The 26,501-nt window shown below is 39.3% G+C and overlaps 1 protein-coding gene across 1 annotated transcript in view; it reads right to left on the reverse strand.

Annotated features, from left to right (window-relative positions):
* The window catches only part of FRAS1 (Fraser extracellular matrix complex subunit 1), a 417,216-nt gene that overhangs the window by 82,991 nt on the left and 307,724 nt on the right, over positions 1 to 26,501 (reverse strand). The window contains exons 34-41 of the mRNA XM_035004710.1: positions 24,601 to 24,738; positions 22,063 to 22,095; positions 14,523 to 14,654; positions 13,320 to 13,445; positions 10,767 to 11,014; positions 4,570 to 4,718; positions 4,228 to 4,390; positions 1,875 to 2,010 (exon numbers count right to left, since the gene is read on the reverse strand). Of these exons, the coding sequence (XP_034860601.1) occupies positions 1,875 to 2,010; positions 4,228 to 4,390; positions 4,570 to 4,718; positions 10,767 to 11,014; positions 13,320 to 13,445; positions 14,523 to 14,654; positions 22,063 to 22,095; positions 24,601 to 24,738 (1,125 nt within the window). The remainder of the gene's footprint in view (positions 1 to 1,874; positions 2,011 to 4,227; positions 4,391 to 4,569; positions 4,719 to 10,766; positions 11,015 to 13,319; positions 13,446 to 14,522; positions 14,655 to 22,062; positions 22,096 to 24,600; positions 24,739 to 26,501) is intronic.

Raw genomic sequence — 26,501 nt, forward strand, 5'->3', positions numbered from 1 at the left:
CGTAGAGTCCATGCTGTTAGATTTTAGACCTCACAATATCATTATTCTGTTTCTTCCTGGCTTGCTGGGAAGAAGTTAAAGCTGCTTCTTGTAATATTTTTAAAAAGGCATTATGCTGATCTGCTGGATTCTGAATCTAGATAGCTAGTTTCATATAACAAAACAGGCTCAGTGCTGAACACCCATGGAGCAAGGGCTGGAGTCCTTAAATTGTCTTGGGATAATTATTTGCCACCCCCTGCCACCAGCCCCCTGAATGTCTTTTCCTTACTTCCAGGTTCATACTGACATAGAGCAGTGATTCTCCACATGTGGTCCCTGGGCCAGCAACGGTGGCATCACCTATGAGCTGGGGCTGGGGGGGAAGCAAATGCCCGGGCCTCCCCAGCCTCTGCACAGGGTAACTCTGGGGTTGCTGCTCAGGAAACTGTGTTTTCATGAGCCCTCCAGTTGAGTCTTATGCACACTAAAGTTTGAGAATCACTGTTTCGAGAGCAGGAGCTTGCCAGAAATTTGACTTCTAGACCACTGAAATACTCCTCTGCAGGCATTCCAGGTTAACGTCAAACCACGTTAGGAAGGCTTAGTAAGAAACCACCTGGAGAGAAGAGAAGTAGAGGTGGGGGACAACTACCCTTTCATGACTCCCCACCTTTGCCCATGCTCTTCCCTCTGGCCACAGTGACACTCCCCCTAACCCTTCAAGTTGCAACACAAATGTCACCTTCCTCGGCCTTTCCTGCCTTCTCAGGCAGAAATCATTGTTTTGCCCCATGGACTTTCTCAACGTTTGCCCCTTTCCCTGTCCCAGCATTTTAAATTGATTGCCATTTATCATCCTTCCTCTCTGTCTCCCATTCAAGGCAGGGGCTGTGTCTCACTCATCTTTACATCCTTTGTTTCTGGCACAAACATTTGTTGAGATAAATCTAATTCGCAATAAACAAATCTGAGTGCACGCCATGAAAGGCAAGATGGGGGAAAGGACCCGCGGTTTTCTGGAGGAAAACATGGCCACGGCTACATGGATTTCTGGTAACTAGGTCCAAATCCCAGGCACCATGCTGGTCACAGACAGCTTCAGCCAAGGGCCTCTCCGTGGGAACTGCTAGCTGCACGCCAGTTAGAGCCAAGCACGGCACTCAGGGATCTCGCTGCAGAGGCAGCATCATGCTAACCTGCCAGGAGCTGTCTCAACTGCCAGTTACCACGGTCTCAGGGGGCCTGTGGACACGACACACCTTCTCGCCTCTCCTTCTCTGTGATAACCAGCAGGGACAGTGGGGGGTCCAGGGCAGATGGTGGAGGGGGAGGGATGCTGAGGAGAGGGTCACAGGCAGACCAGCATGCATTTCAATTCATGTCATATCCTTAGAAGGAGCTGAGCCATCAGCTGTGGTTCAGCTAAACTGCAGCTGGCTCACAACGGAAGGACAGGCATTTTTATTTCCTTGACACTCAGTTCTGAGCGCCATCCAGAAGCCCTTCCTTTCCCTGTTGCTGGCATTCCCGATCCCCTCCCCTGCTCTGTTTCTTCTCATAGCACTGATGTGCCTCCGAACATCTTACACAGTCTTCTCCTTTGTTAGGCTTCCTGTCTCCGCCCACCAGGATCTAAGGCAACATGAAAGTAGGGGTTTCTATTTGTTTTGTTTACTGATACATCCCTAGTGCTTAAAAAAGTGCCTGGCACACAGAAAACGCTGAGTGGATTTTGGAGTGACTGAAACCTTCCTTCCTCCCGTTTCTTTGAATTGGATCCATTCCTCTTTAGCTCCCCCCATGTCCAGGTTTAATTGGAGGCAGGTGCCTCCCCCTCGCCCTCCCTTCTTGCCAGGTCCGGAACAATTCTACAGCCCAGCGACTGCTGGTACCTGTTCCTGTGTTCTCGATGCAGCCATATTTGGGCAGAGCACTTAGCTTAATGATGGCATCTCTCTGGAGGTTGTCCTGATCAGCAGCAGCAAAGAAATGGTGAAAGGAGAGCGGAGCTCTCCCTCCCTCGTCAACCTACAAAAGAAAAGGTTGTACAGTCCTTGGGCAGTTGCACAGAACTACAGTAAAAAGAACGGAATTGAAAAGTGCTGCCCGAGGTCACCTTCCAGTACCAATTCCACTTCTTTGAGGAGGCAGATGCTCTACAGACAAGATGAAGAATGCGCATGCTGCGGGAGCCAGGCGATCTTTCAGCGCCTCTCAAAGCTACATTCAGATACCTCAACTTCTGTGTCTCCCTTCAAAGTTGTGCTTCCTTCAGTGATGCATCTGGTTATAAAGCAGCTCTGGCCCATTCTAATCACCCACCTCAGCACAGCTGCGTGGCAGGAGGGCCACCTTTCTTCCCGATCAACGTTCCAGAGCCTGCAGCCTGAGGATGATCCATCCAGTCCTCCCTGGGATACTGCAAGAGTGGCTGTCCTATAGGTGCTCCCACCCAGAATGAAAGTCCCACTCACCCCCTCACGGTATATGTTGATAGGTGTGCAGGAAGGGCTCCCTCCCCACACCTGAAAGTTAGTGCTTATCTTAAGGTTAAGGAGGAAAATAAATCCGTCTAAGTAAAAGCACTTGCCGGAGCTAACTTTTTCCTGCTTTTTATGCTAACTCTGCAAACTGATCCTGGTGTGTTTTCCTAGCCTGCTGGACATGACCGAGCCATTTCACTCTGAACAATGCTTGGCCAAATACAGGAAGATCTGCAAGGTACAAAGTGGAAGGTCACCCTGACTCTGGGGATGGAGAAGGTCCAAATGGGTTCCCCAAGGTATGGAATATCAAAACCATTTGGAAACCACTCAGTTTTATGGATTTTTAGTTGCTTGACAAAACCAGAAAAACTCCTGAGTTTTTGGCATTGTGGTATGTACACAGAGCAGGACAAGGAGCCTGAATTAACTTTTATGGAATCCCTACCATGTGTTGCTATGTACTGGGGGCTTTTAAATGGTATTTTGTTAATTATCAGAGCAATCCTTTAGGTAACAGGAATAGTTATATTTTAAAGATGAGGAAACTGAGGCTAAGAAAGATTATATCATTGGTCCAGGGTCACTCAGCTAGTAAGTAACAGAACCAGCACTTGAACTCAGGTCTGGGTAACCTCATGATTAGGACATAATCATATGCCCCCCACCCTCTCCACCCCAAGGAACTGTAAATAACATTTACGGTGATAAGTATTGGATTAAGAAGTGACTTGGGTGGGGGGTGGGAGGGATGGGGTGGCTGGGTGATAGACATTGGGGAGGGTAGGTGCTATGGTGAGCGCTGTGAATTGTGTAAGACTGTTGAATCACAGACCTGTACCTCTGAAACAAATAATACATTATATGTTAAAAAAAAAAAAAGAAAAAGATAGTAGGAAGGGAAAAATGAAGGGGGGTAAATCGGAGGGGGAGACGATCCATGAGAGACTATGGACTCTGAGAAACAAACTGAAGATTCTAGAGGGGAGGGAGTGTGGGGGGATGGGTTAGCCTGGTGATGGGTATTAAAGAGGGCACGTACTGAATGGAGCACTGGGTGTTATACGCAAACAATGAATCATGGGACACTACATCAAAAACTAATGGTGTAATGTATGGTGATTAACATAATAAAATTAAAGAAAGAAAGAACCAACTGATAGTTACCAGAGGGGAGCTGCGTGGGGGATGGGTGAAATTGGTGATGGGGATTAAGGAGTACACTTGGGATGAGCACAGGGTGATGTATGGAAGTGTTAAATTACTATATTGTACACCTGAAATGAATATAACACTATATGTTAACTGGAATTAAAATAAAAAGTTAAAAAAATAAAACAAACCATACCAAAAAAAAAAAAAAAAGTGACTGGGGGACATTGTCCATATCCCCATATTTTAGTTCTTGGAAACATTAGATTTTTAACTCCTAAAAGATATATTCCATTTATAAATTTTACTCCCACTACTATACACATCTAGCATGGTATACAAAATACTATCCACATCTAGCGTTTATGTCTAGCACATAAATATATTTTTTGATTAAATAATGTAAATATAATTATTTGATCTTCTGCATATATTTTTTCATACTTTTTGAAAAACTCATGATTGAAAACCATGCATATCTTGACACTATTGCCTAGATACTTTGGAGGAAGAACTTGGAAGCTGATTCAGGTAGAAATCCTGTATTTACATCAGAACAGATTCCAGCTCTCCACAGCACTCGCTGTTCATTGATCTGAGAATTGTTTACCGTGATAAGGTCAGCAAAAGCAATGACTGGAGGTGGATTCTCAACAGGAGTGATCATGATGGTAAACATCTGATTGTCTAGATGGTTGTGGTCCGTATCGGAGACAGAGAAATGGAAGCCATCAGTAACCAGATTACCATCAGTCTCATACACAGCTGAGTACCTACAGAGGTGAGGACAAGAATCAAATGAATGAGCTACATGACAAGCCAGGTAAGATGGCTGCATCTCTGTTTAAAAAGGGGGCAATATAATCTTTCGAGGGAGCCACTGGTTAGTTGCTTAAATATTTTAATACAATTTTTAAAAACTCTGTCAAGTAATAACAAAGTGGTTATATACCTAATTTTCTGGTTGTTGATGTCTTCCATTGTGAAATTGGAAACCTCTGAGAGCTCTTCCACCTCAGGTCCTGACACTCTTAAGAGAGCACCATACGTGGGCAGAGAACTTAACTGAATCCAGATCTCTGAGTCGGGGGAAGAATCATCCTAATCGGGCAAATATGAGGCAAGACATGAACACACATTTGTAGGAATAAATACTTCCAGTAGTTAAAGATCATGGGTGCTTACTTCTCTGCCAGTTGAAAAAGTCTCTTTCCCTTTGTGATAAAGCAACACCATCTCAAAGTGCATGAAAATTCCATCATTATCACCCACCTAATACCTCTTTGATAATGTCTTCTTTCCAGAGTAGCTCAAGATAATAGTGAGGAAATGCACTTTAGGTATGGGGCATAAAACAAAGAGATGCCCTATTGTTACTATAAGAGCCACACAGGGTTGCATTTTTACTACAAGCATCTAGTGAAGAACAAAACATGCTCAGAGATATAAGTCATCTTCCTATAAACACGGTTGTAGGCTTCTTTCAGAGTTTCAAAGGATGGTTTGCTTTTCAGAAACAGGTAAAATTCCATTATAACATATAATACAATGATAAAGAAAATTCTGTGAAACAGAAAGAAGGGAAGTTATTTAGTTTAGCCAGTGGCTCATTCTAAGTAATATTTGGCATGGTAAAAATTTTAGTTTAACAGAAGAATTTAGGAAATCTTACGGATTTCATTCCATCAGGATGGAACCTACAGATGCTTTAACCACAGGATGACCAATCTTAAAGACAATTTTACTTTCCTTCTGCATTGCTTATTAAGAAATAAAACTGGCTTTCTGTGTTTCTATGCGGACAATAGTTGTATGTCTTAATGAACAATTTCCTCTTTCTTTAAGGATATTGTGGAAATACCTAGGAGGCTGGCAACATCTTCTTGGAGAGTTTCCCTGAGTCATTCATCTTTTAGAGCAGTTGGCTGTGAACATGGGGGCACTTTTTACTTTACCACAGCAACAATGAAAATAAATATTGCATGGCCAAGTGTACTTTGAAATGCAAATTTCCATGGGTATGTTGTATAGCTGGTTGAAGTATGGATCAGGAATGTGCTCAGGATACCTGGTGATCTGGGGCAGAGGATTTTAGTCAGTTCTTGCTTCTACCCCTAGGGGCCTTTTTAAATAGACAGGTCGGAGCCTCAATGCAAGGTCATAGAATTTTCCATATCTCCTTACATCACCTGACACTAGTAAGGAAGGAAACTCAAATTCATCAAAGTTGCAAAACTTCAGAAAATTTCCCCTAAATTTGTACTTAAAAAGTTTCTCGGGGCGCCTGGGTTGCTCAGTTGGTTAGGCGACTGCCTTCGGCTCAGGTCATGATCCTGGAGTCCCTGGATCGAGTCCCGCATCAGGCTCCCTGCTCGGCAGGGAGTCTGCTTCTCCCTCTGACCCTCCCCCCTCTCATGTGCTCTCTCTCATTCTCTCTCTCTCAAATAAATAAATAAAATCTTTAAAAAAAAATTTCTCTATTTTTCCACATGGGTTATCAAATACAATATGCAGACTTCCAACAGACTACTTTCTAATATTACTGTGAGTATCCTCTGAGAGAGAATTTGTAAAAGACAGCTAAGAGTTCTAAGGTATTATCTTCTAGGATGGTGATAAACTATAAGGACAGAGCTCCTGGCTCTTGCTTAGAATTAATAGCTTCAAAATTCCACATTGGCAAATTTGGCAAAGAAATGCTTCTTTCATGTCAGGCACATTTATTTTAATGTTTCAAATCTCAAATGACTGCTGGGTTTGAAAAAGTGTGAAATAAGCTAGCTTTTTTTCTTCTGAAAATGCTATCATAATTTCAGAAAATAATTATTTTTATAATTAATGAAAATTACTACTTTGTCATATCTAAGATATTATGGATGCAAAAAATCTCCTAAGAATGTAGACTTTGTTTTTATGTAATTTTCCTACCTTCTTACCCCTTTTGTATTAGCTCATTTTTCATTTTGTTTTTATTACTTATACATCTATTGACCACCATTTAACACAAGGACTAGAACACTGATAATTAACAGTTATGTATGCGTTCCTCCTTTACCCTGTCCTTGGGCCTCCCATCACCCTGGGTCTTATTTCTCATATCCCTGAATTTCTTGATATTATTTGATATATTACTACAAAGTATTTTTAGTTGTTTTTTAAAAAAACTTATGAAAAGAGCATTAGACTTTCTCTTGTGGGACTTACTTCCCTTTTTACTCAATAGTGGACTAAGATCAATCAATATCATTGTATGCAGCAACAGTTCATCTCTAGAGAAAGTATATCACAGGTTATATTATCCTCTTGATGGGCATTTGTCTTGTTTCAATATTTTTGCTATTACAAATACTACTGCTATGAATTTTCTTGGGCATATCGTTTGGTATACATATGAAAATTTCTCTTAGAGAGGAATCTAGGAGTGGAATGGTTAGGGTATAGGACCACTCATCCTCACAAGACAATGCCAAATTCTTTCTCAAAGTGGTTTGTTCCAGTTGACTCTTCCATCAGCAAAGAACCTTCTGCAGATCCACTTCCTCTCCAACTTTTGGTATTTTCAGACTTTTAAATTTCTGCCAATTGAATTGGTATCATATGGTATGTAGTCTTTTTTGCTTTCCTTGATGCCTAAAAAAGTGATTATCTCTTTTTATATTTATTGGCCCTATGGGTTTCTCCTCTGAAATTCCTATTAATGTTCCTTGTTCATTCTTCTACTGGGTTACCTTTTTCTTCTTGATCTGCAGAAATTTTTTATATTTTCTTTGTTATTTTTGGTTATATGTATTGCAAATAATCTGTTTCCAATTTGTAACTTGTCTGTTTTCTGTATTTCTGGTGGGTTTTGGGGAATATAAATTTAATTTTAATATAGTCAAGTTTATTAATCTTTTCTTTATAGTTAGGACTTTTTGTTTTTAGTTTAAAAAATCTTCCCTTTCCCAATATCTAAAAATATTCACCTATATCCGACAAAGAATTGTAAAATTTCAGTGCTTGATTTGCCCAAAGTTAATCTCTGTGTAAGTGTGTAAAAGTTCTTTTATCCATATGAATAATCATTTTGTGCAGGTCTATATTTTAAATAGTTCCTACTGTTTCCACTGATCTGGCTTACTGTATCTGTTTTATATTACAGTCCCATGTGTTGGTCTGTTTCTGGACTCTAGTATATTCCTGTGCTACACTACTTTAAATAGTGCAGGTTTATAATAAATTCTGATATTTGATAGGGCAAGCCCCTGCCCTCCTATCATTCTTTTTCAGAATTTTGGTCCTTCATTCTTTATTGTAGAATCAGCTTATCAAGATCCATAAAAAGTGCACTGGGCTTTTGACTGGAACTCAACTGAATGGAAAGATCAGTCTGCAGGAGAATTGATATCTTTTTGCTACTAAATCTACCTATTCATGCATATGGCACGTCTCATCCTTTATTGGGTGTTTTTAAAAAATGTTTGTCAATTAAGTGTTATAACTTTCCCCATAGAAGTACTGTCTAGTTTTTGTTAGATTTAGTCCAACAGACAAGATTTTTATAATGCTATTATAAGGGGTGTCATCTTTTTAGTTACATTTACTGGCTATTTTTTGCTTATGTCTAGCAATCCTATTGCTTTGTTGATCTTCTATCTGACCCCTTGGTAAATTCTCTCTTTATTTCTAATACTTTGTCAAGAGATTCTTTTGGATTTTCTTTAGTTGGGCATTGTATCAATTTTCCCTAGAAATTACACATTTTTTGTTACATTTATTCCTAGATATGTGTTATGTGATGTTATTAGAGATGTTATCATATTTTGAACTATTGTATTTTTGCCTGGTGCATAGAAATGCTGTTAGCTTTTTAAGATTAATCTTCTATCTTCCTCCCCACACACTGCAGATGAGAAAACTGAGTCCTAGAGAGTTAAGTACGCTGCCAAGGGTTACTACGCCTGTAAGTGGTTAGCCTGCTTTAAAACTCATCCATTCTAACTACAAAACATCCCTCCACTACTTGTTTACCTGCAGTACATAGCAAACTGTATAGGAAACCACCATTAAGAAACAAATCACGGGGCGCTTGGGTGGCTCAGTTGGTTAAGCGACTGCCTTCGGCTCAGGTCATGATCCTGGAGTCCCGGGATCGAGTCCCGCATCGGGCTCCCTGCTCGGCGGGGGGTCTGCTTCTCCCTCTGACCCTCTTCCCTCTCGTGCTCTCTGTCTCTCATTCTCTCTCTCAAATAAATAAAAAATCTTTAAAAAAAAAAAAAAAAACCAAATCACACAGGATCCCATTTTTGCCTCTTGTCTCTCTTGACACCATGTCACCCTCTTGCAGTTAATGACACTCTAATTAAAAACAGGCTCGCCTGCTCCTATCCTTTTACATTCTGTTCCATTTATGACCAGCATTTCAGATGGCTTTTTGAACCTGTCTGGATGTTCACTGCAAACTCATTAACTATGCATATCTGGAAAGATTTTCCCCATGACACTAAGTTCAACATTCTTCTATAACCCTCAGAGAAAGTTAGTATATAACTTAGCTAAGGCTTTAAAATATGCTATGCCTTCAGCAGGCTAGAATAGTCCTTTTGGAGTCTTTCTGCTCTAGTGGGTAAATTCACATTCAATCAATTTCTGAAAATACATGTTCAGTTGCCAATGGACTCGTGTTTTGATATGCAGCTTATAATATGCAGTTAATGGGCAGGAACTGCTCATGGGGAGCTATTTTGGCCTGTCAAACATTTTTCAAGCCTTGGTGATCTATTGATTAAATCTGTATTCATACATTTTTATGAATTCATGAGTTTCATAAGATTCAAGAGACCATAACCTATGATAAAAATCACCTGTCAATTAGAAAAAAAAAAACAAAATCGAAGCTGTTCTGAAACTATACTAGAACCATGAGAAGAATCAGGGTGGAATGCAGTTTCCCATAATTTAAGAAAAGACAATTTGAGGGGAAAATCTGTGCTAAAGCAATTGAAGCAATTGTTCCCAGGCTAATGCTTTATCTTACATGCTACTATCCAGGACTAGATTTTATAGCCAGACTCTTTAGTCCAGAAAAGGATTACTTAAAACTATATAGTAATGAAAGAAAAGAAAAAGATAGATAGATAGATAGATAGATAGATAGAGGCCAGATCATTGGTTGGAATTTTAACATTGGTAAGGAAAAATTCAATACTAAGAACGATTACCATTCAGAGAACCATCCATATTTTCAAGGTATTTGTCAAAACTATTATGTTTACATAGAGAATTCGTGTATGTTTACAACACACATAACTGAAAAATAAAATTAACTATCCTCATTATCCTCAGCTCCAGAGGTAGAATCAAAGAAAGGAGAGGAGTGTAATTAACCAGGGTCACTTTGCAAGTTAGGGTCCTAAATACACGGCTTCTGTTGGGGCACGGGATGGAGGGTGAGTCAGTAATCTTGCCTAGGAAACCTGGCAGAGAGGCACTGCCAAAGGAATGTGCCAGCATTCTGTTTAGAGCTGGCCCTGAGACCAAAGCTGGTGAAAGTGGGCTTCCTCTCAGCGGGCCATGAAATATAATTACGTATTAGTCATGAATCAGGTACTTCTTCTAAAATGCTCTTTCCTGAAAATTTCCATTTGAAATATTATGGATGGAGCTTAAAAAATGGGGACTCAGGGCACCTGGGTGGCTCAGTCGTTGAGCGTCTGCCTTCGGCTCAGGTCATGATCCCGGGGTCCTGGGATCAAGCCCCGCATCGGGCTCCCTGCTCAGCGGGAAGCCTGCTTCTCCCTCTCCCTCTCCCCCTGCTTGTGTTCCTGCTCTCGCTGTCTCTCTCTCTGTCAAATAAATAAATAAAATCTTTAAAAAAAAAAAAATGGGGGACTCAGGCTTTTCCGGCATGGGCATTGCTCCCTGTTGACCATCACCCATCGCTACACAGTCTCATTTTGTTTCCGTTCACGTTCTGTTGATTCACTTGTCTGCTCATGAGACACCAGGGGCCACCAGAATAAACAATGGATTAGAGCTATTGGGGAGTTGAGAAGAAACTTCCTTATATGGCCACATACCTGCTGCCCTGAATATTCAGCCATGGCATTGCTTTCTAGTCAAGCCCAGGGAGAGGGCACAGTGAACAAGAAGACACAGGTAAGAACTTACAACATAAGCAAGGTGTGACCTGGTGATCACGGCTGTGCTTTTCCTAGCAACGGTAATGCTCCGCGAGGCACCAGCAGCCAGCTGAGGCCCCTGGGCCTCCGACAGGGACACCGCCACTTTCACTTCCACAGTCGTCGTGGACGTGCCATCTGTGACTGAGATCTCCATGCTGTCTTCCCGGGCAGGGGAGCCATCGTGTAGATACTGCAGAACATTTTTCTCAATATCTTCATATGTGAAAGTGTCACCTTTTGAGAATAAAACAAATTGCAAAACCAATCACTTCTGGGAATAACGCTTTTCATGTATATAACACCTTTGTTCTCAGGATTTCGAAGTACATATAGGATCATAAACTCTGGGAGTTGTAAGTTAATTAGTCCAACCACCCACCCAACATAGGATTCCCTTTACGCCATTCTTGAAAAGGGGTTATATAGTCTGTCCTTCAACACGTCTCAAGGTGGGAGGCTCACTGTTTTACAAGGCAGCTAATTCCACTGGAGATAGCTCTAATTTTGTTTATGTTCTTAATCACAGTGAGCTCAAATCTGCTTCTGTAAGGTCCAGTCATCATTCTTAGTTCTAGAGAATAAAGGTCAAGCCTCTATTCTTTTTTTTTTTTTTTTAAAGATTTTATTTATTTATTTGACAGAGAAAGACACCGCGAGAGAGGGAACACCAGCAGGGGGAGTGGGAGAGGGAGAAGCAGGCTTCCCACTGAACAGCGAGCCTGATGTGGGGCTCGATCCCAGGATCCTGGGATCATGACCTGAGCCGAAGGCAGTCGCTTAACCAACTGAGCCACCCAGGCGCCCCAAGCCTCTATTCTTTAGGATAACCTAGTCTTGGATCTAATCTTGACACTGAAATTTTTAGGAAAAAGTTAAGAAGATAAATCACGCTTGATGAATCTGTAGAGGTCTTTGTTTTAGGTGAAAATATAAGGCTTTTCTAAATTAAAAAATATCTAAAAACTTAAAAACATACTTGAAGTTAGAAATCCAAACTTTGCAGGTCTAGAGTACTAATTTGTGACAGATTTCATAGGTGTGTGAAAGAAGTCTCAAGGTCATATAACTTTGGGAAAAATAGGTTTAAACAAAATTTAAAACTAAAACTTTTTTGAACTGCAGGATTTATTAATTTTAGAATCGTCAATGTAGAAATATTAAAGCATTCCAAAATTGTTTGGTCATGGAACCCCCCCTTTTTTAAAAAATTTTGTTTTTATTATGTTATGTTAATCACCATACATTACGTCATTAGTTTTTGATGTAGAGTTCCATGGTCATGGAACCCTTTTTATAAGAAATGCCTCTTAGTGTCATGGGCCCCAAGGAGTCCAGAGAGTACAACTGAAGAACTGGTCTTCTTGGATGTTCTGCTCAACTCTATTTCCTGACAGATTATTGGCTCTAATAATTGGTGTTATGAATGAGACTAAAGAATTTATTCATTTTCTGTCTTTGTCTTCTAAGCCTTCTCTTTTGACACTGTGTTATTGTGATTTACTGGCGCTAGTGGTATTGCGCTTCAAAAAAAGTCATAAAACTAATGTTTTATAAACATCTTTAGATAGTATATATTAGTTACACAAATATAGGTTAAATAGAATGTTAAGGAAACCGGGCTCTGACTGGTAATTCTCCTTAAATAGTTCCCTTAGGATGCTAGAAATTTATTCTGATGATATTTCTTGTGTTTGGTAAATTTTTTAAAATCTGCCTTTGTGACTCCCAAATGCCTATTGGTTGTTATTCAAATTCTATCTAACTTCAAGGTCAAAGACTTGCCCCCCTCTCTCTGCAGGGATATTCAAAAGAATGCACTATTACACGCCTATTAGGAATTATATAAAGGTTTTGAGAAAGTACACATTGTAGAAATAAGCATATAGCATCCCAAAGTGACTACTTTGAAAGAGATAATATTCACTTTGGTATATACGGGCTAACTATTAAACAATTAGATTTAGCTGTATTCCTTGCGCTTTTCTATACTTTCTAAACAATCAACATGTATTATTTTTCTATAATTGGAGAAAGTACAAGAAATATTATTTTGGAAAGCTGGTCACATGACCTACCACAGTGTTACATCACAAAGAGACTACTTAAAAAAATGTGTTTCATTTTTTATGGATGAAGATACATGCAGTTTATGCTATCAGATTTTCAGCGCTAAAAATACTGTGAAGATTAACATAGCAAACTAAGGAAGACAAATTCATCTCCATAACCACAAGAAAGCGGCACCTGACACTTCGTATGAGGTTGTTCTAAATGCATTTACTCCAGATAAATCAACCGATTTCGACTAATTTCACCTACAACTTGAGGAAACAGCCTCATTGTTTTGGGTTGTGGGTGGTGGCGCAGAGAAAGAAGTCCCAACTATTTCAGCCAATGGACTAAGAGCTAAAAGTTTTTCCTTTCTAAGTATCTCCTCATAGTTTGTCCCACAGAGTTGCTTTACTTCTTGTCTGAGACATAAAACTGTAGAGCAAGAAACCCTCCGAGCAGGCCAATAACAGAGGAAGCAAGCAGCTACCTGTGGCCATGGGCCCTTGGAACTCAGCTGTGTACTTAAGGAGCACACCATGCTCTGGAGGTTTCCGGAGCTCAAAGAAGAGTTCTTTAGGTGCTATCTCGGTATCTCTTGCTGCCAGCCGAAGTCCTGTAGTCAGGAAACAAATCATGGTGAGAGGATGTGTACATTAAAAACTGTATGCCCTGCCTACATTAAAGCTTCAGAGCAGGCTGGAAGCCACGCTGTGGGCAATCTGATGGTTATAAGAAGGCACTGTTGAATTCTAGTCAACCACAGAAGAGTGAAAACGGATGATACAGTCAATTCCCAAATTACAAGTAGTTAACTTACTTCTAAAAGTTAACTTATAAGTAGGTAGTTCTGAATTAAGAACACCTTTCCATACAAATGAGGGCACGGAAGCCGACATATAGGTCAGTCCAGTTTTCCAGAAAATCCTCCCAGAAACTGTTTTTGCTTTTCATTATTTATTCCCTTCTTTTTCTGAATCTACAGAAGAGCCAAGTTGTTTTAACAATGGCTGCTAGGGCCATCAGAGAAGTGAGAAAGAATAGGGTGGAGCGACAGCCGTCTTTGTATATGTGGCTTGTTTAGAAATTGGATGACAATTAATTTCAGGCCAATACTTAAGGGTAGAAACTGAATAAGGATCTGTAGAGCACAACTAACAAAAATCACAACATCCACTGTTTGCTTTTAAAATGTATTTGGTGAAAGAATAAAGAAACTCCTAAAGAGTAAGTACACTAAGAGGTAAATAAAATTACGTACAGAATAACCGGGCCAATGCATTACAACTTCTGAAGGTTACTGTGATCTCTCATTTCTCCGGTTACTCTTTACCTTCTAAACAGAAAACAAGGGCAGTCGCTGAAACTGCTCCCCTCCCTTCTCGTCTCTGCTCTCCTTTGTTAATTTTATATTTTAGCGACGGCAACAAATCAAACTCCTGAAGGCTGGAAAATACATTCTGTGTTGTATTCCATCACTGAACACTGGCCTCGGAAAGCTCTATTTCCTTCTCTCTGTGCTGCTTCTATTTGCATGGAAATGGGCAGAGGGAAGGGTATAGGTGAGAACGCATATACCTTTTGGAAGAAGAGGTCACTCTTTCTGGGCAACCATCAAGAGGTTTAAACAGGGACTGCTGCTGAAATACGGTTCCATTTCCAAAGGCACGTTTCTTTTAGGCTCAGTTCCTACCTATAGCAGTGCTGCCTCCTGGGCTGACCTCAAGCAGGGGAGCTGTGACCCGGAACGCCGGCAGGTGCTGATCAGTGGGAAGCAAATGAATGGTGAGGACCATCTCCGGACTTGTGTGAGCTCCATCTGAAACTAGAAAGGACAAACACACACATGCACATCAACGTGTAGTCTGGTCACCATCAGGCTGCTTCCATAAATATGTAGCCAGAAGCTTTTTTAGATTACCTTAACACTTGGAAGAGATGCTTACAAATGGAAAACGTAGGCAAGCAAGGAAGATACTGTGAGCTATTCTCATAAAGCTTTTTCTACTGGATAATGAAAAGGCTAAAGGACCATAATAACTAAGTCATTCTAAGAAGCAAGTTTCACAACAAGGTGATACTGGTAAATGTTAGTGGAAAGGATAGTAATATAAAATCTATACTCTTAGATGATGCTGATAAAGACTTTTATTTGTGGGGAGTGCCTGGGTGGCTGAATCAATTAAGCGTCTGCCTTCAGCTCAGGCCATCATCTCAGGATCCTGGGATCGAGCCCCGCATCGGACTCCCTGCTCAGTGGAGAGTCTGCTTTTCCCTCTCCCTCTGCCACTCTCCCTGCTTGTGCTCTCTCTCTCTCAAATAAATAAATAAATAAATAAATCTAAAAACAAAATTAAAAGACTTTTATTTATGGAATTATTTTTTGATTTATTCTCATGTTTCGGAAAAATATTTTCTTTCAAGAGATCTCGTTTAGAAATGACACATCTATGTCTTATGAGGAAATAACTTTTTAAAAAGGACAGAAAATACCCACACAAGTATCTCGGATGGCATTTGTTGGGAAGAAGCAGACTCATTTGTTTTTTACCTGATCATTATACACATTGCAATAAATGGAAGATACCTTTGTGAATAGAACAATGACTTTAAGATTTTATTTCCCTGGATTTTATCTGACATCCAAGTGAACACTGATCACCTGAGGGAAATGAAAGCAGAACTGTCTGGTGCTTAACTCTGATTTCCACCTTCCCATACCTTAAAACACGCTCCCTTCTCTAAAAGCCAGGTTTAGAAGAACATCTGTACCACCAATTCACCAATGTGTTTATTTGTAGTGGCTACTGAGAAAACTCTCCTGTTGGTTATTTTAAATGTGTAATATGCTTGCATATGGATTGGTTTCCTTCGACACTTTCTTCTGGACTTAAGAGCAAGTCCATAGGAAGCTGACATCTTCTTACGCAAAGTAAAGCACTGCTCAGTGACTGCTGGTAATGATACCATTTGGGTTTTAGATTTGTTTTTTCCTTGAGAACAGATCTGAAAGATATGGCTAGATTTTATCAGGTACACTCCATGTCCTAGAGCAGTCCAGAAATAGCCCTCCCGAAGGAGAGGAGACATTACCCCCTGCGAATGAAGGTTTTAAGGCTCTGGTCATTCGGCCAAATATCACAATTATTGCCCCTGCTCCTTTGTTTATGCCCAATCTCCTCTCTGGATCATCAAAGATAGGGACAGACAATTCCTAACTTTTGGGGGCTTGGGGGGCAAACATATGAACTTTTCCATAAATTTCAGTGGATTCCAATTCTCTGAGGCCTCTGGAATCTAAGTTAAGAACACCTACCTTAAATAAAAATTACAATTGTGAGATATAATTTTACTTTTTTAAACGTTTTACATTGATTTCACTTTTAAGTTCGGGGAGAGCCTCAGGGAGCAGTCAACATCCTCACTTTTGCAGAAGAGGGAGGGAAAGGCCCCGAAACTTAAGAGCTTCAGTAAATATCACACAGCTGTCAGGGAGACCAAGGTGTATCTATCCCTCTGGGAGTAAATGGAAGAAAGCTATTTTCTGGTACATATTTTATAACTAGAAAATGTATCAATGGGGTGCAGAGTTTTGTAAGCAAATATAAGAACTTAAAATCAAAATGTTAGCAATTACATGTCTAGCTGCCCCTTTAAGCAATGTTTCTGATTTCTCTGAGAAACAGTTAGATGGCCTCTTTGGGTCAGAGACCTCCTGCGAGCACCATTTGCCTCGTGTATTTTCCTTGCTCAGGATGGCTCTGCAGAGCATCTGGGCTTATTTTGAAGCAGGCAGGTCAGGAATATCAGCTTTCCTTCTCGTTTTAGCTGATTAACCAAATGAGCTGTTCTCCCTCATTCTATGCGTTAATGTCAGGGCTCAGGCTTGTTGCCACCTTAGTTCATTATGTGCCCAATTTAAAATTTTCTCTTACAAAACTCAGCTAAAGGAGATGGCTTCTTACCAGTTTCCAAATTTTTTTTCTCCTTAAAAAAAGGGAACCTCTTATACCCTTCACAACAATTAACTCAAAATGGATCATGGACCTACATGTAAAATGCAAAACTATAAAACTCCTATAAGACAACAGAGGAGAAAACTTAGATGACCTTGGGAATGGTGATGCCTCTTTAGATAGAAACACAAAAGACATGATCCATGAAAGAAATCACTGATAAGCTGGACTTCATTAAAATTAAAAACTTCTGCTCTGTGAAAGACAATGTCAAGAGTATGAAAGGACAAGCCATAAACTGGAAGAAAATATTTTCAAAAGACCCATCTGATACAGGATTTTTATTCAAAATATACAAAGAACTCATAAAACTCAACAATAAAAAAAGAGCCCAATTAAAAAATGGGCCAAAGACCTTAACAGATACTTCACCAAAGATACACAGATGGCAAATAAACACATGAGAAGATGCTCCTCATCATATGTCAGCAGAGACATGGAAATTAAAACAATTATAAGATGCCATTATGCACCAATTAAAATTGCCAAAATCTGGAATACTGACAACACCAAATGCTGGTGAGGATGTGGAGCAAAAGGAACTCTCATAAATTGCTGGTGGGAATGCAAAATGGTACAGCCCTTTGGAAGACAGCTTGGCTTTTTTTTTTTAAAAACTAAATATACTCTTATCATATGATACAGCAATTGCACTCTTTGGTATTTACCCAAAGGAGTTGAAAACTTAGGTCCACATAAAACCTGCACACAGATGTTTATAACAGCTTTATTTACAATTGCTAAAACTTGGAAGCAACCAAAATGTCCTTTAGTAAATGAATGGATAAAATAAACTGTGGTACTTCTAGACAATGGAATGTTATTCAGCACTAAAAAGAAATGAGCTGCTAAGCCATGAAAAGATACAGAAGAATCCTAAATGCATATTGCTAAGTGAAATAAGCCAATCTGAAAAGACTCCATACTATATGACTCTTACTCTATGACATTCTGGAAAAGACAAAACTATGGAAGACAATAAAAAGAATAGTGGCTGCCAAAGGTGGGAAGTGGGGCTAGGAGAAGAATAGGTAGAACAGGGAGGATTTTTAGGATAGTGAAAATACTCTATGATATTATAATGATGGATAAATGTCATTATCCACTGGTCAAAACCCATAGAATGTACAACACCAAGAATGAACCCTAGAGTAAACTACAGACTTTGGTTGATTATGACATGTCAGTGTAGGTTCATCCTTAGTAAAAAATGTACCATTCTGGTGAGTGATATTGATAAGGGGAGAAGCTGTGCTATGCACGTATGCGTGTGTGGGGGCAGGGTAAATGGGGAAATCTCTGTACCTTACTCTCAATTTTTTTGTAAACCTGAAAGTGCTCTAAAAAAATTAAATCTTTAAAACAATTTAAAAAAAAAATTCACTCAACAACAAAAAAAAAAAAGAAAAGAAAAGAAAAGAAAAAGAAAGAGAAAGAAAGAGAAAGAAAGAAACCTCAGGCAGAAATAAGATAAATTAATTTGAGGTCAGCCCAACATCTATTTCCTCTACCCTGTATAATAGGTTCAAGGATCATTTAACTTAAAGTCCCGGAGAAGTTTAATAGTTAACCCCTTCACCTATTCAAGCTTTCGGGTAAAAGTTGAGGCTTGGAAACCAAACAGGCACTATTATGACACTTGTTTTTCATGACCAACACATATACAGACCAGACTAAATTAAATATCCCACGCTCCATGTCAGAAACTTGTATTTAAATCTTGGCTCTACTGTTTACCAGGACTGGAAATTTGGGCAGATTACTTACTCTAATGACCCTTAATTTCCCCAGCTTTAAAATGCTAAAAATAATACCCATCCTTACAGTCTTGTTACAAGGATTAAATAAGACAATTTGTACTGCAAATTGCTTTGTAAAATGTAAAATACCATGTAATCTGTTGTATATTATTACTGATTGTATGAATTAACTAGAAGTCTATCACTGGAGATGAGCTGATACTGGGTTCACATCAATAATAATACAACACTCAAAAAAGAAATAATAAGGCAGCCAAATTGGAAAGGAAGAAGTAAAACTGTCACTATTTGCAGACGACATATTATATACAGAAAACCCTAGATGTCACCAAAAACTATTAGAACTAATAAACAAATTTAGTAAAGTTGTAGGATACAAAATCATACAAAAATCTGTTGCATTTCTATGCCCCAATAATAAGCTCTTAAAGATGTTAAGAAAATAATCCCATTTACAACTGCATCAAAAAAATTAAATACCTAGGAATAAATTTAACCAAGGAGGTGAAGGACCTGTGCTTAGAACTATAAGATACTGATGAAAGAAATCAAAGAAGACACAAATAAATCTAAAAATATTCCATGCTCATGGATTAGAAGAATTAATATTGTCAAAATGTCCATAAAAACCAATGCAATCTACACATTCTACACAATCCCATCAAATTTCCAATGGCATTTTTCACAGAAATAGGACAAATGATTCTAATTTTGTATGAAACTACAAAAGACCCGGAAAAGATAAAGCAATCGTGAGAAAGAAGAATAAAGCTGGAGGCATCATGCTCTCTCATTCCAAACTGTATTACAAAGCTATAGTAATCAAAACAGCATAATATTAGCATAAAAACAGATCAATAGAGATCAATAGAATAGAGAGCCCAGAAATAAACACACACACACGTATATATATATATATATATAGTCAATTAATTAATGACAAAGGAGCCAAGAATATACAATGGAGAAAGAACTGTGTCTTCAATACATGGTGTTGAGAAAACTGACAGCCACATGCAAATAAAGGAAACGGTACCATTATCTTACACTACACACAAAAAATAACTCAAAATGGATTAAATACTTGAATATAAGACCTGAAACCATAAAACTCCTAGAAGAAAACAAAGGTGGAAGCTCCTTGATATCAGCCTCGGGGATGTTTTTTTTGGATTTGAAACCAAAAGCAAAAATAAACAAGTGGGAATACATCACACTAAAAAGTTTTGCACAGCAAAGAACACCACAACAAAATGAAAAGGCAAACTACCAAATGGGGGGAAATATTTGCAAATTATGTATCTGATAAGTTAATATCCAAAATATATAAAGAACTCATACAACTCGATAGCAAAAAACCCAAACAATCCAATTAAAAAATGAGCAGGAGATCTGAATAATCATTTTTCTAAAGAAGACATACAGATGGCCAACAGGTACATGAAAAGATGCTCAACATCACTAATCATCAGGGAAATGCAAACCAAAACCACAATGAGATATCACATCACACCTGGACAAAGAAACAAAGGGACAAGAAAAAACAAGTGTTGGCTAGGATGTGGAGAAAAGAGAACCCCTGGGCACTGTTGGAGGGAATATAAACTAGTACAGCCTCTATAGAAAATAGTATGAAGGTTCCACAAAAAATTAAAAACAGAAATACTACATGATCCAGCAATTCCTCTTCTAGGTTATCCAAAGAAAATGAACACACATTGGGAGCCTGGGTGGCTCAGTCAGTTAAGCATCTGCCTTCAGCTCAGGTCATGATCCCAGGGTCCTGGGATTGAGTCCTACGTCGGGCACACTGCTCAGTGGGGAGCCTGCTTCTCCCTCTCTTTCTGCCCCTCCCCCATCCCCCCAGCAGTGCTCTCTCTCTCAAATAAATAAATAAATTCTTAAAAAAAAAAAAGAAAAATGAAAATGAAAACTCTAATTTGAAAAGATATATGCACCCCCATGTTTATTGAAGCATTATTGACAATAACCATATGACATGGAAGCAACCTAAGTGTCCATTGACAAATGAACAGATAATGAAATATTACTCAGTGATAAAAAAGAAGAAAATCTTGCCATTTGTAATGACACACATGGACCTTGAGGGCATTATGCTAAATGAAACAGGTCAGACAGAAAAAGCAAATACCATATGATCTCATTGATTTGTGGGATCTAAAATAAACAAACAAGCAAACAAACAAAAAACCCAAGCTCAGAACTATAGAAGACAACAGATTGGTGGTTGTCAGAGGTGGGGTGGGAGTGGGGGGGTCTGAAATGGGTGAAGGGAGCCAAAAGGTACAAACTTCTAGTTATAACTAAGTCATAGTAATGTAATGTTCAGCATGGCAACTATAGTTAATAATATAGTATTGCATTAGGGAGACAGTAAATGTAAAAGTTGTAAGAAAAAATAATTTGTAACTATATATGGTGACTGATGGTAACTAGACTTATTGTTGTGATCATTTTGCACTATACACAAATACGGAATCATTATGTTGTACACCTGAAACTAATAAGATGTTATATGTCAAATTTGTTATATGTCAGATGTCAATTTCATCTCAATTAAAAAAAAAAAACAATGACACAACAATGAAATTTATTGTTGATTCAGTGTGATTCTTAATCCTCAGAGAAGGAGAGAAGATCTGGGAGTTTGAGGGAGATGACTTTCTCTCCAACCAAAATTTATCCTACATGAAATATAACAGGACATAAGGGTGGCTGATTCCAATGGAACAGTCAACCCCAGCTAATCAGCAGTTTAAGGATGCTGTTTACAGCCAGCCATAGACCTAAACAAGAAAGCTTGTCCCTCTGTTGTCCCACAGGGGTGCCAGGTCTGACTGTGCTTCTGCCCCCTGGCACTCAGCTTCTACGGCACTGTGAACTAAAGCTGGGATGCTGGGGTCTTCCACACACAGCTTTCATTTCTCTCCAGTAGCAAGGCATTCAAGGAAAGGCTCACTTCAAGACTCTATACAACCACGATCCATTAGCTGAGTGTCACATAGGAATGACGGTGCCAATCATTGTTCTGGGAGCTTTACATATGTACGATTATTAGTTATTATCCCAACTGATGAGTGAGGCAGGCCAGCATAGAGAGGTTAAGAAACTTTCTCAGAGCAGGCTGACCCCCAGGGCAGTCTGGATCCAAAGGCTAAGATCTTAACCACTATTTCCTTTTTTTCATAGATACTGGGACTGTTTGAAATGGGGCTTAACACTAATCTTTGGAATACTTGATGGCTTATTTTTTTCTATGAATACAAAGTTAAGCTATTACTACTTAACTAGTCATGTGACTATTTCAGAAAAGCTTGTCTTATATAACTTTTAAGCAGTTCTTAGAAAATAGTGCAAGCAATGATGAAGGGAACAAAAAGCAAGGACTAATAAGGAAATTTTCATTTTCTAATAAAATTGCTATTAAAGTCTTTACCTGTGAAGTGAAATTTCACCGATTCTGGGAGACCTGAAATAGAAAAGAGAAAACCAACATACTGGTAAGCATTCTGGGGTCAGAAATAGATGGAGAAGTTACAAAATATGGGGCAGAGGTTAGAAAAGTAAAGGATGTTTTCATCTAAATTACTACGGTTTAAGGAAAGATCACCAGGTCTTTTGTTAATGTTATATTGAATTTAATGGTGCCAACACTAATTTTAAGTAACAAAAAGAACCGCAGAGTAGAATAATTTTATATCCCAGTAGTTAGAATGATTTATAATACATTCATTCAGATCCCATTTTATTAGTACATAAAATCCTACAAATCGGTGAATGTGGGTGATGTCGTATATCACTGACAGGCTCTCTGGTAGGTCAATTCCATTGTAGAATTGAGTGATGCCTGGGACATTGATTTACACGCTGTAACGATGTGAGAGATTTATTTCACAGCATTTATCCCATAGATTATACAGGACAGGACTCTGCTCTCTCTAAAAAGGCTCTAGGAACTTAGTCGAGTATAACAGATACGGAAATAACTTCAGCCATGGCTGACATGTTTTCTTTCCCTCTAATCCCAGGATATCCTGAGTTTCTTTGTAAAGTAGGTCTTTTAAAGTAGGGGTTAGAGAACCATGAACATTTTCATGGGCTATTAGTTACCCAGTTACCAAACACTGGGGATCCTCCTTAGAGAGGAGGCCTCCACCCACATTTCGATATTTTCAAAGAAGAGTTAATCATTTTCTGGACAATTGCATTTATATATATAATGGAAAATATTACTTTAAATGTTTTCTATAATTTAAGATGTAACTCTAAAATTATTTAACCTAGGGGCGTCTGGGTAGCTCAGTCGTTGAGAGTCTGCCTTAGGCTCAGGCTATGATCCCAGGGTCCTGGGATTGAGTCCCACATCCCTCTCCCACTGCCCCTGCTTGTGTTCCCTCTCTCACTATGTCTCTCTCTGTCAAATAAATAAATAAAATCTTAAAAAAAAAATTATTTAACCCATGTTCAACTTACTGTAAGAAATCACCAGCTGTTCTGTATGAATAAAGCTACTATATAAAAATAATATTCCATATAATGTTATGTGGTACATACATCTTAAAGATCATAAGGAAACAGGCTTCAAGATTTATAGAATCATTCCAAGGCACAGAAGTATTTAGGTGTAGGGACTCAAAACTCTTGCATTCCAGTCAGCAGCTTTGATTACTGGGTCAAGGGGAGAGATAAGGGGTAGCAAAGGTTAACTATTGTGGCTTAGTGGAAGGCCACAAAATGGCTCGAATTAGAAACCCAGTTATTCGGGACACCTGGGTGGCTCAGTTGGTTGAGTGGCTTTCAGATGGAGAAAGTCTGAGTGTCTCCCTTCGGATTAGGTCATGATCCCAGAGTCCTGGGATCAAGCCCAGATTGGCTCCCTGCTCAGCGGGGAGCCTGCTTCTCCCTCTGCCTGCCACTCCCCCTGCTTGTGCACTGTCTCTGACAAATAATAAATAAAATCTTAAAAAGAAAAAAAAAAGAAATCCAGTTATTCTTTTTGTTCAGTCTTCTCTCTTTAAAAAAGGTGGCTTTTGTCAAATCCTGGCCCAACAGGTTGCATTCTCCATTTCTGTGTGGGACCTTCCCTGTGGTAGGGTGGGATGCTTCTCACTAGATTCCCCTCACCCACAGCCCTGGCCTCCTCCTCAAATCCGCCCACATCACTGCAGTCAAAGAGTTCTTTATGAAAGGCCATCTCCCCAGATCTTAAAACTTCCACTGGGTTCCTATTGTTCTCGGGATAAAGATCCAAATCCTGACAGGTTTACAGGGCCCCTGAGGTCTGGCCTCTATCTCTTCCTCCAGACTCATCTCTTTTCTGCTCAACCTTCTACATTCCAGACATGGACTTTTTTTTTTTTAATCCCCAGAATGTCACATTCTCTCCCTTCTCAGGGCCTCTGCCCATGGGCTGTGTGCCCTTCCTTGGGAAATGTTCTCCCAAGTATCCCAAGAGGCACATTTAGGCTGATTAGCATCTACCCATCCCTCCACTGTCAATACCTCCCTGGGGCAGCCTCCATTGAACCCTTAGTCTCGAGCAGTCTTGTTACTTCTAATTCCACCACTGAACAATTTTCTTTCTCTCCAGAGCTCTTCTCTTAGTCTACAATTAAACACCCATTACTGGGATTATTTCTCAAACTCTGTCTCCATACCTAGGTCCCAAAACTCACCAAGAACAGGATTCATGCCTCTTTTTGTTCACCACTATAATCTCCAAGACCTCAAAGCCAGATAGGAAGCACAAAATAAAGATTTATTGAAAGCATGCCTGCATGCATGAGTAAATGAAAAAAAAAATTATGAACTGAGCCCAAACTACATATTGGTCCACAAGTCTCAAGCGATTTTCAACAGGATATAAAGCACTGTCACTAAGCTGTCCAGGACAACGGGAAGAGTTAGGGATAACCTGCCATGAGGATCCCCAGAGAGCAATCTGGGTGCCTCAAAATAGAGAAGAAGGCATTACCAGCGAAGGAGAAGGCCATGATCTCCTGGAGGTGGGGAGCTGCAGGGGGAGGACGGTACATGATTTTGCCCTGGTTAATATCTTCCTGTGTGAAATACTGGATGGGAGAGTGAGGCTGGTCCCTGTGTTCGATGATTCCTGGGGAGGAAGAGACTCAGCATCAGCATCAACAGTAATTCTGATGGTTGACTGAATGACTGGGGCCATAAACCTGCCTTTCCCACTGGTGGGAGTCTTTTATCCTTCAAGAACAATTGCTCTCTGGTTTCTCTTATCGTACCATTCTCCATTCATTCAAGAAAAAGGCAAAGCTGAAACCCAAACAGACTTTAATAGGATCTTTTAAAAAATGTTTAATTGAATTATAGTTGACAGACAATATATTAGTTTCAGGTGTACAACTTAGTGATTTGACAATTGTATACATTATGAAATGCTCCCCACGATAAGTATAGTTACCATCTGTCACCATACAAATTTATCACAGTATTATTGACTAGATTCCTTATGCTGTTTTTTTCATTCTTGTGACTTATTTATTCTATAGCTGGAAGTTTGTACCTCTTAATCCCCTTCACCTATTTTGCCCATCCCCCAACCTACCACCCACCCCTCTGGCAACTACTAGTTTATTCTTTGTATTTATGAGTCTGTTTTTGTGTGTTTGTTCATTTGTTTTATTTTGTAGATTCACATATAAATGAAAGCATATGGTTATTTGTCTTTCTCCATCTGACTTATTTCACTTAGTATAATATCCTCCAGGTCCAATTCATGTTGTCACGAATGGCAAGATTTCATTCTTTTATGGTTGACTAACATCCCAGTGCATAAATACACCACATCTTCTTTATTCGTTCATCTACTGATAGACACTGAGGTTGCTTCCCTATCTTGGCTATTGTAAGTAATGCTGCAATAATTATAAAGTTGCATATGTCTTTTTGAATTACTATTTTTGCTTTCTTTGGGTATATACCCAGTTATTCGATCATATAGTAGTTCTATTTTTAATTTTTTTGAGAAACCTCCATACTGTTTTTTCACAGTGACTGCACCAGTTTATATTCCTGCCAACAGTGCACAAAGGTTCTCTTTTCCCCACATCTTCGCCAACACTTGTAATGTCTTGCCTTTTTGATACTAGCCATTCTGGCTGGTGCGAGATAATATCTCATTCTGGTTTCGATTTTCATTTTCCTGACGATGAGTGATGTTTAGCCTCTTTTCATGTGTGAAACCCAAATAGATTTTTGACTAGAAGTCACTGACTATAATCAATAGTAAGACACAAACTACTACCCTAAAATATAGCTTAGACTAGGTAATTCTCTACAAGTCATAGACACTTTACCATAATTATGAGATTCTTTCAATTGAGTTTAAGTTCAAAGGTCAAGGTTGCTGAGAAAATGACATAGACTGGGCTCCTGGTGAGGCTATAATGAGAGTTTTCTCAATTTACCCTTTCCTTCAGAAACTCCTCAGTCTCTGATAATCTTTGGCAATAGTAACATGGATCATGATTATTATAAGAACTGGATTTGCAATGATAACTCGGTGATAAATGCTTTAGAGGCTGCAAGTTTACCTATCATTTCTAAATTCTGTAGGTACAGAAATAATGCTCTGATCACCTTTCATGTCCTATCAACTCTTTCAAAGAAGGACACATGTGAGAGTTGATGTTGAACTAATTCAGGTTCTGAGGGGCTGAGAGACCTATAGTCATTCTCCAGAAGACAGCCCAGGCTGCTGGACGAAGAGAACTCCACCTCTACCCTGGCTATGTAAGGAGAACGGCTCTTGCTGTGACTTAGCAGATTTAGAAAAAGGGAAGGATGACTTTTAGGTGTTTAATTTCTCTGGACTTTATCAAAAGGGTAATATAATTTAATTTT

This window comes from Mirounga leonina, unplaced genomic scaffold, assembly GCF_011800145.1.
Source record: "Mirounga leonina isolate KUSES-001 unplaced genomic scaffold, KU_Mleo_1.0 Mir_129, whole genome shotgun sequence".
NCBI lineage: Eukaryota > Metazoa > Chordata > Mammalia > Carnivora > Phocidae > Mirounga > Mirounga leonina.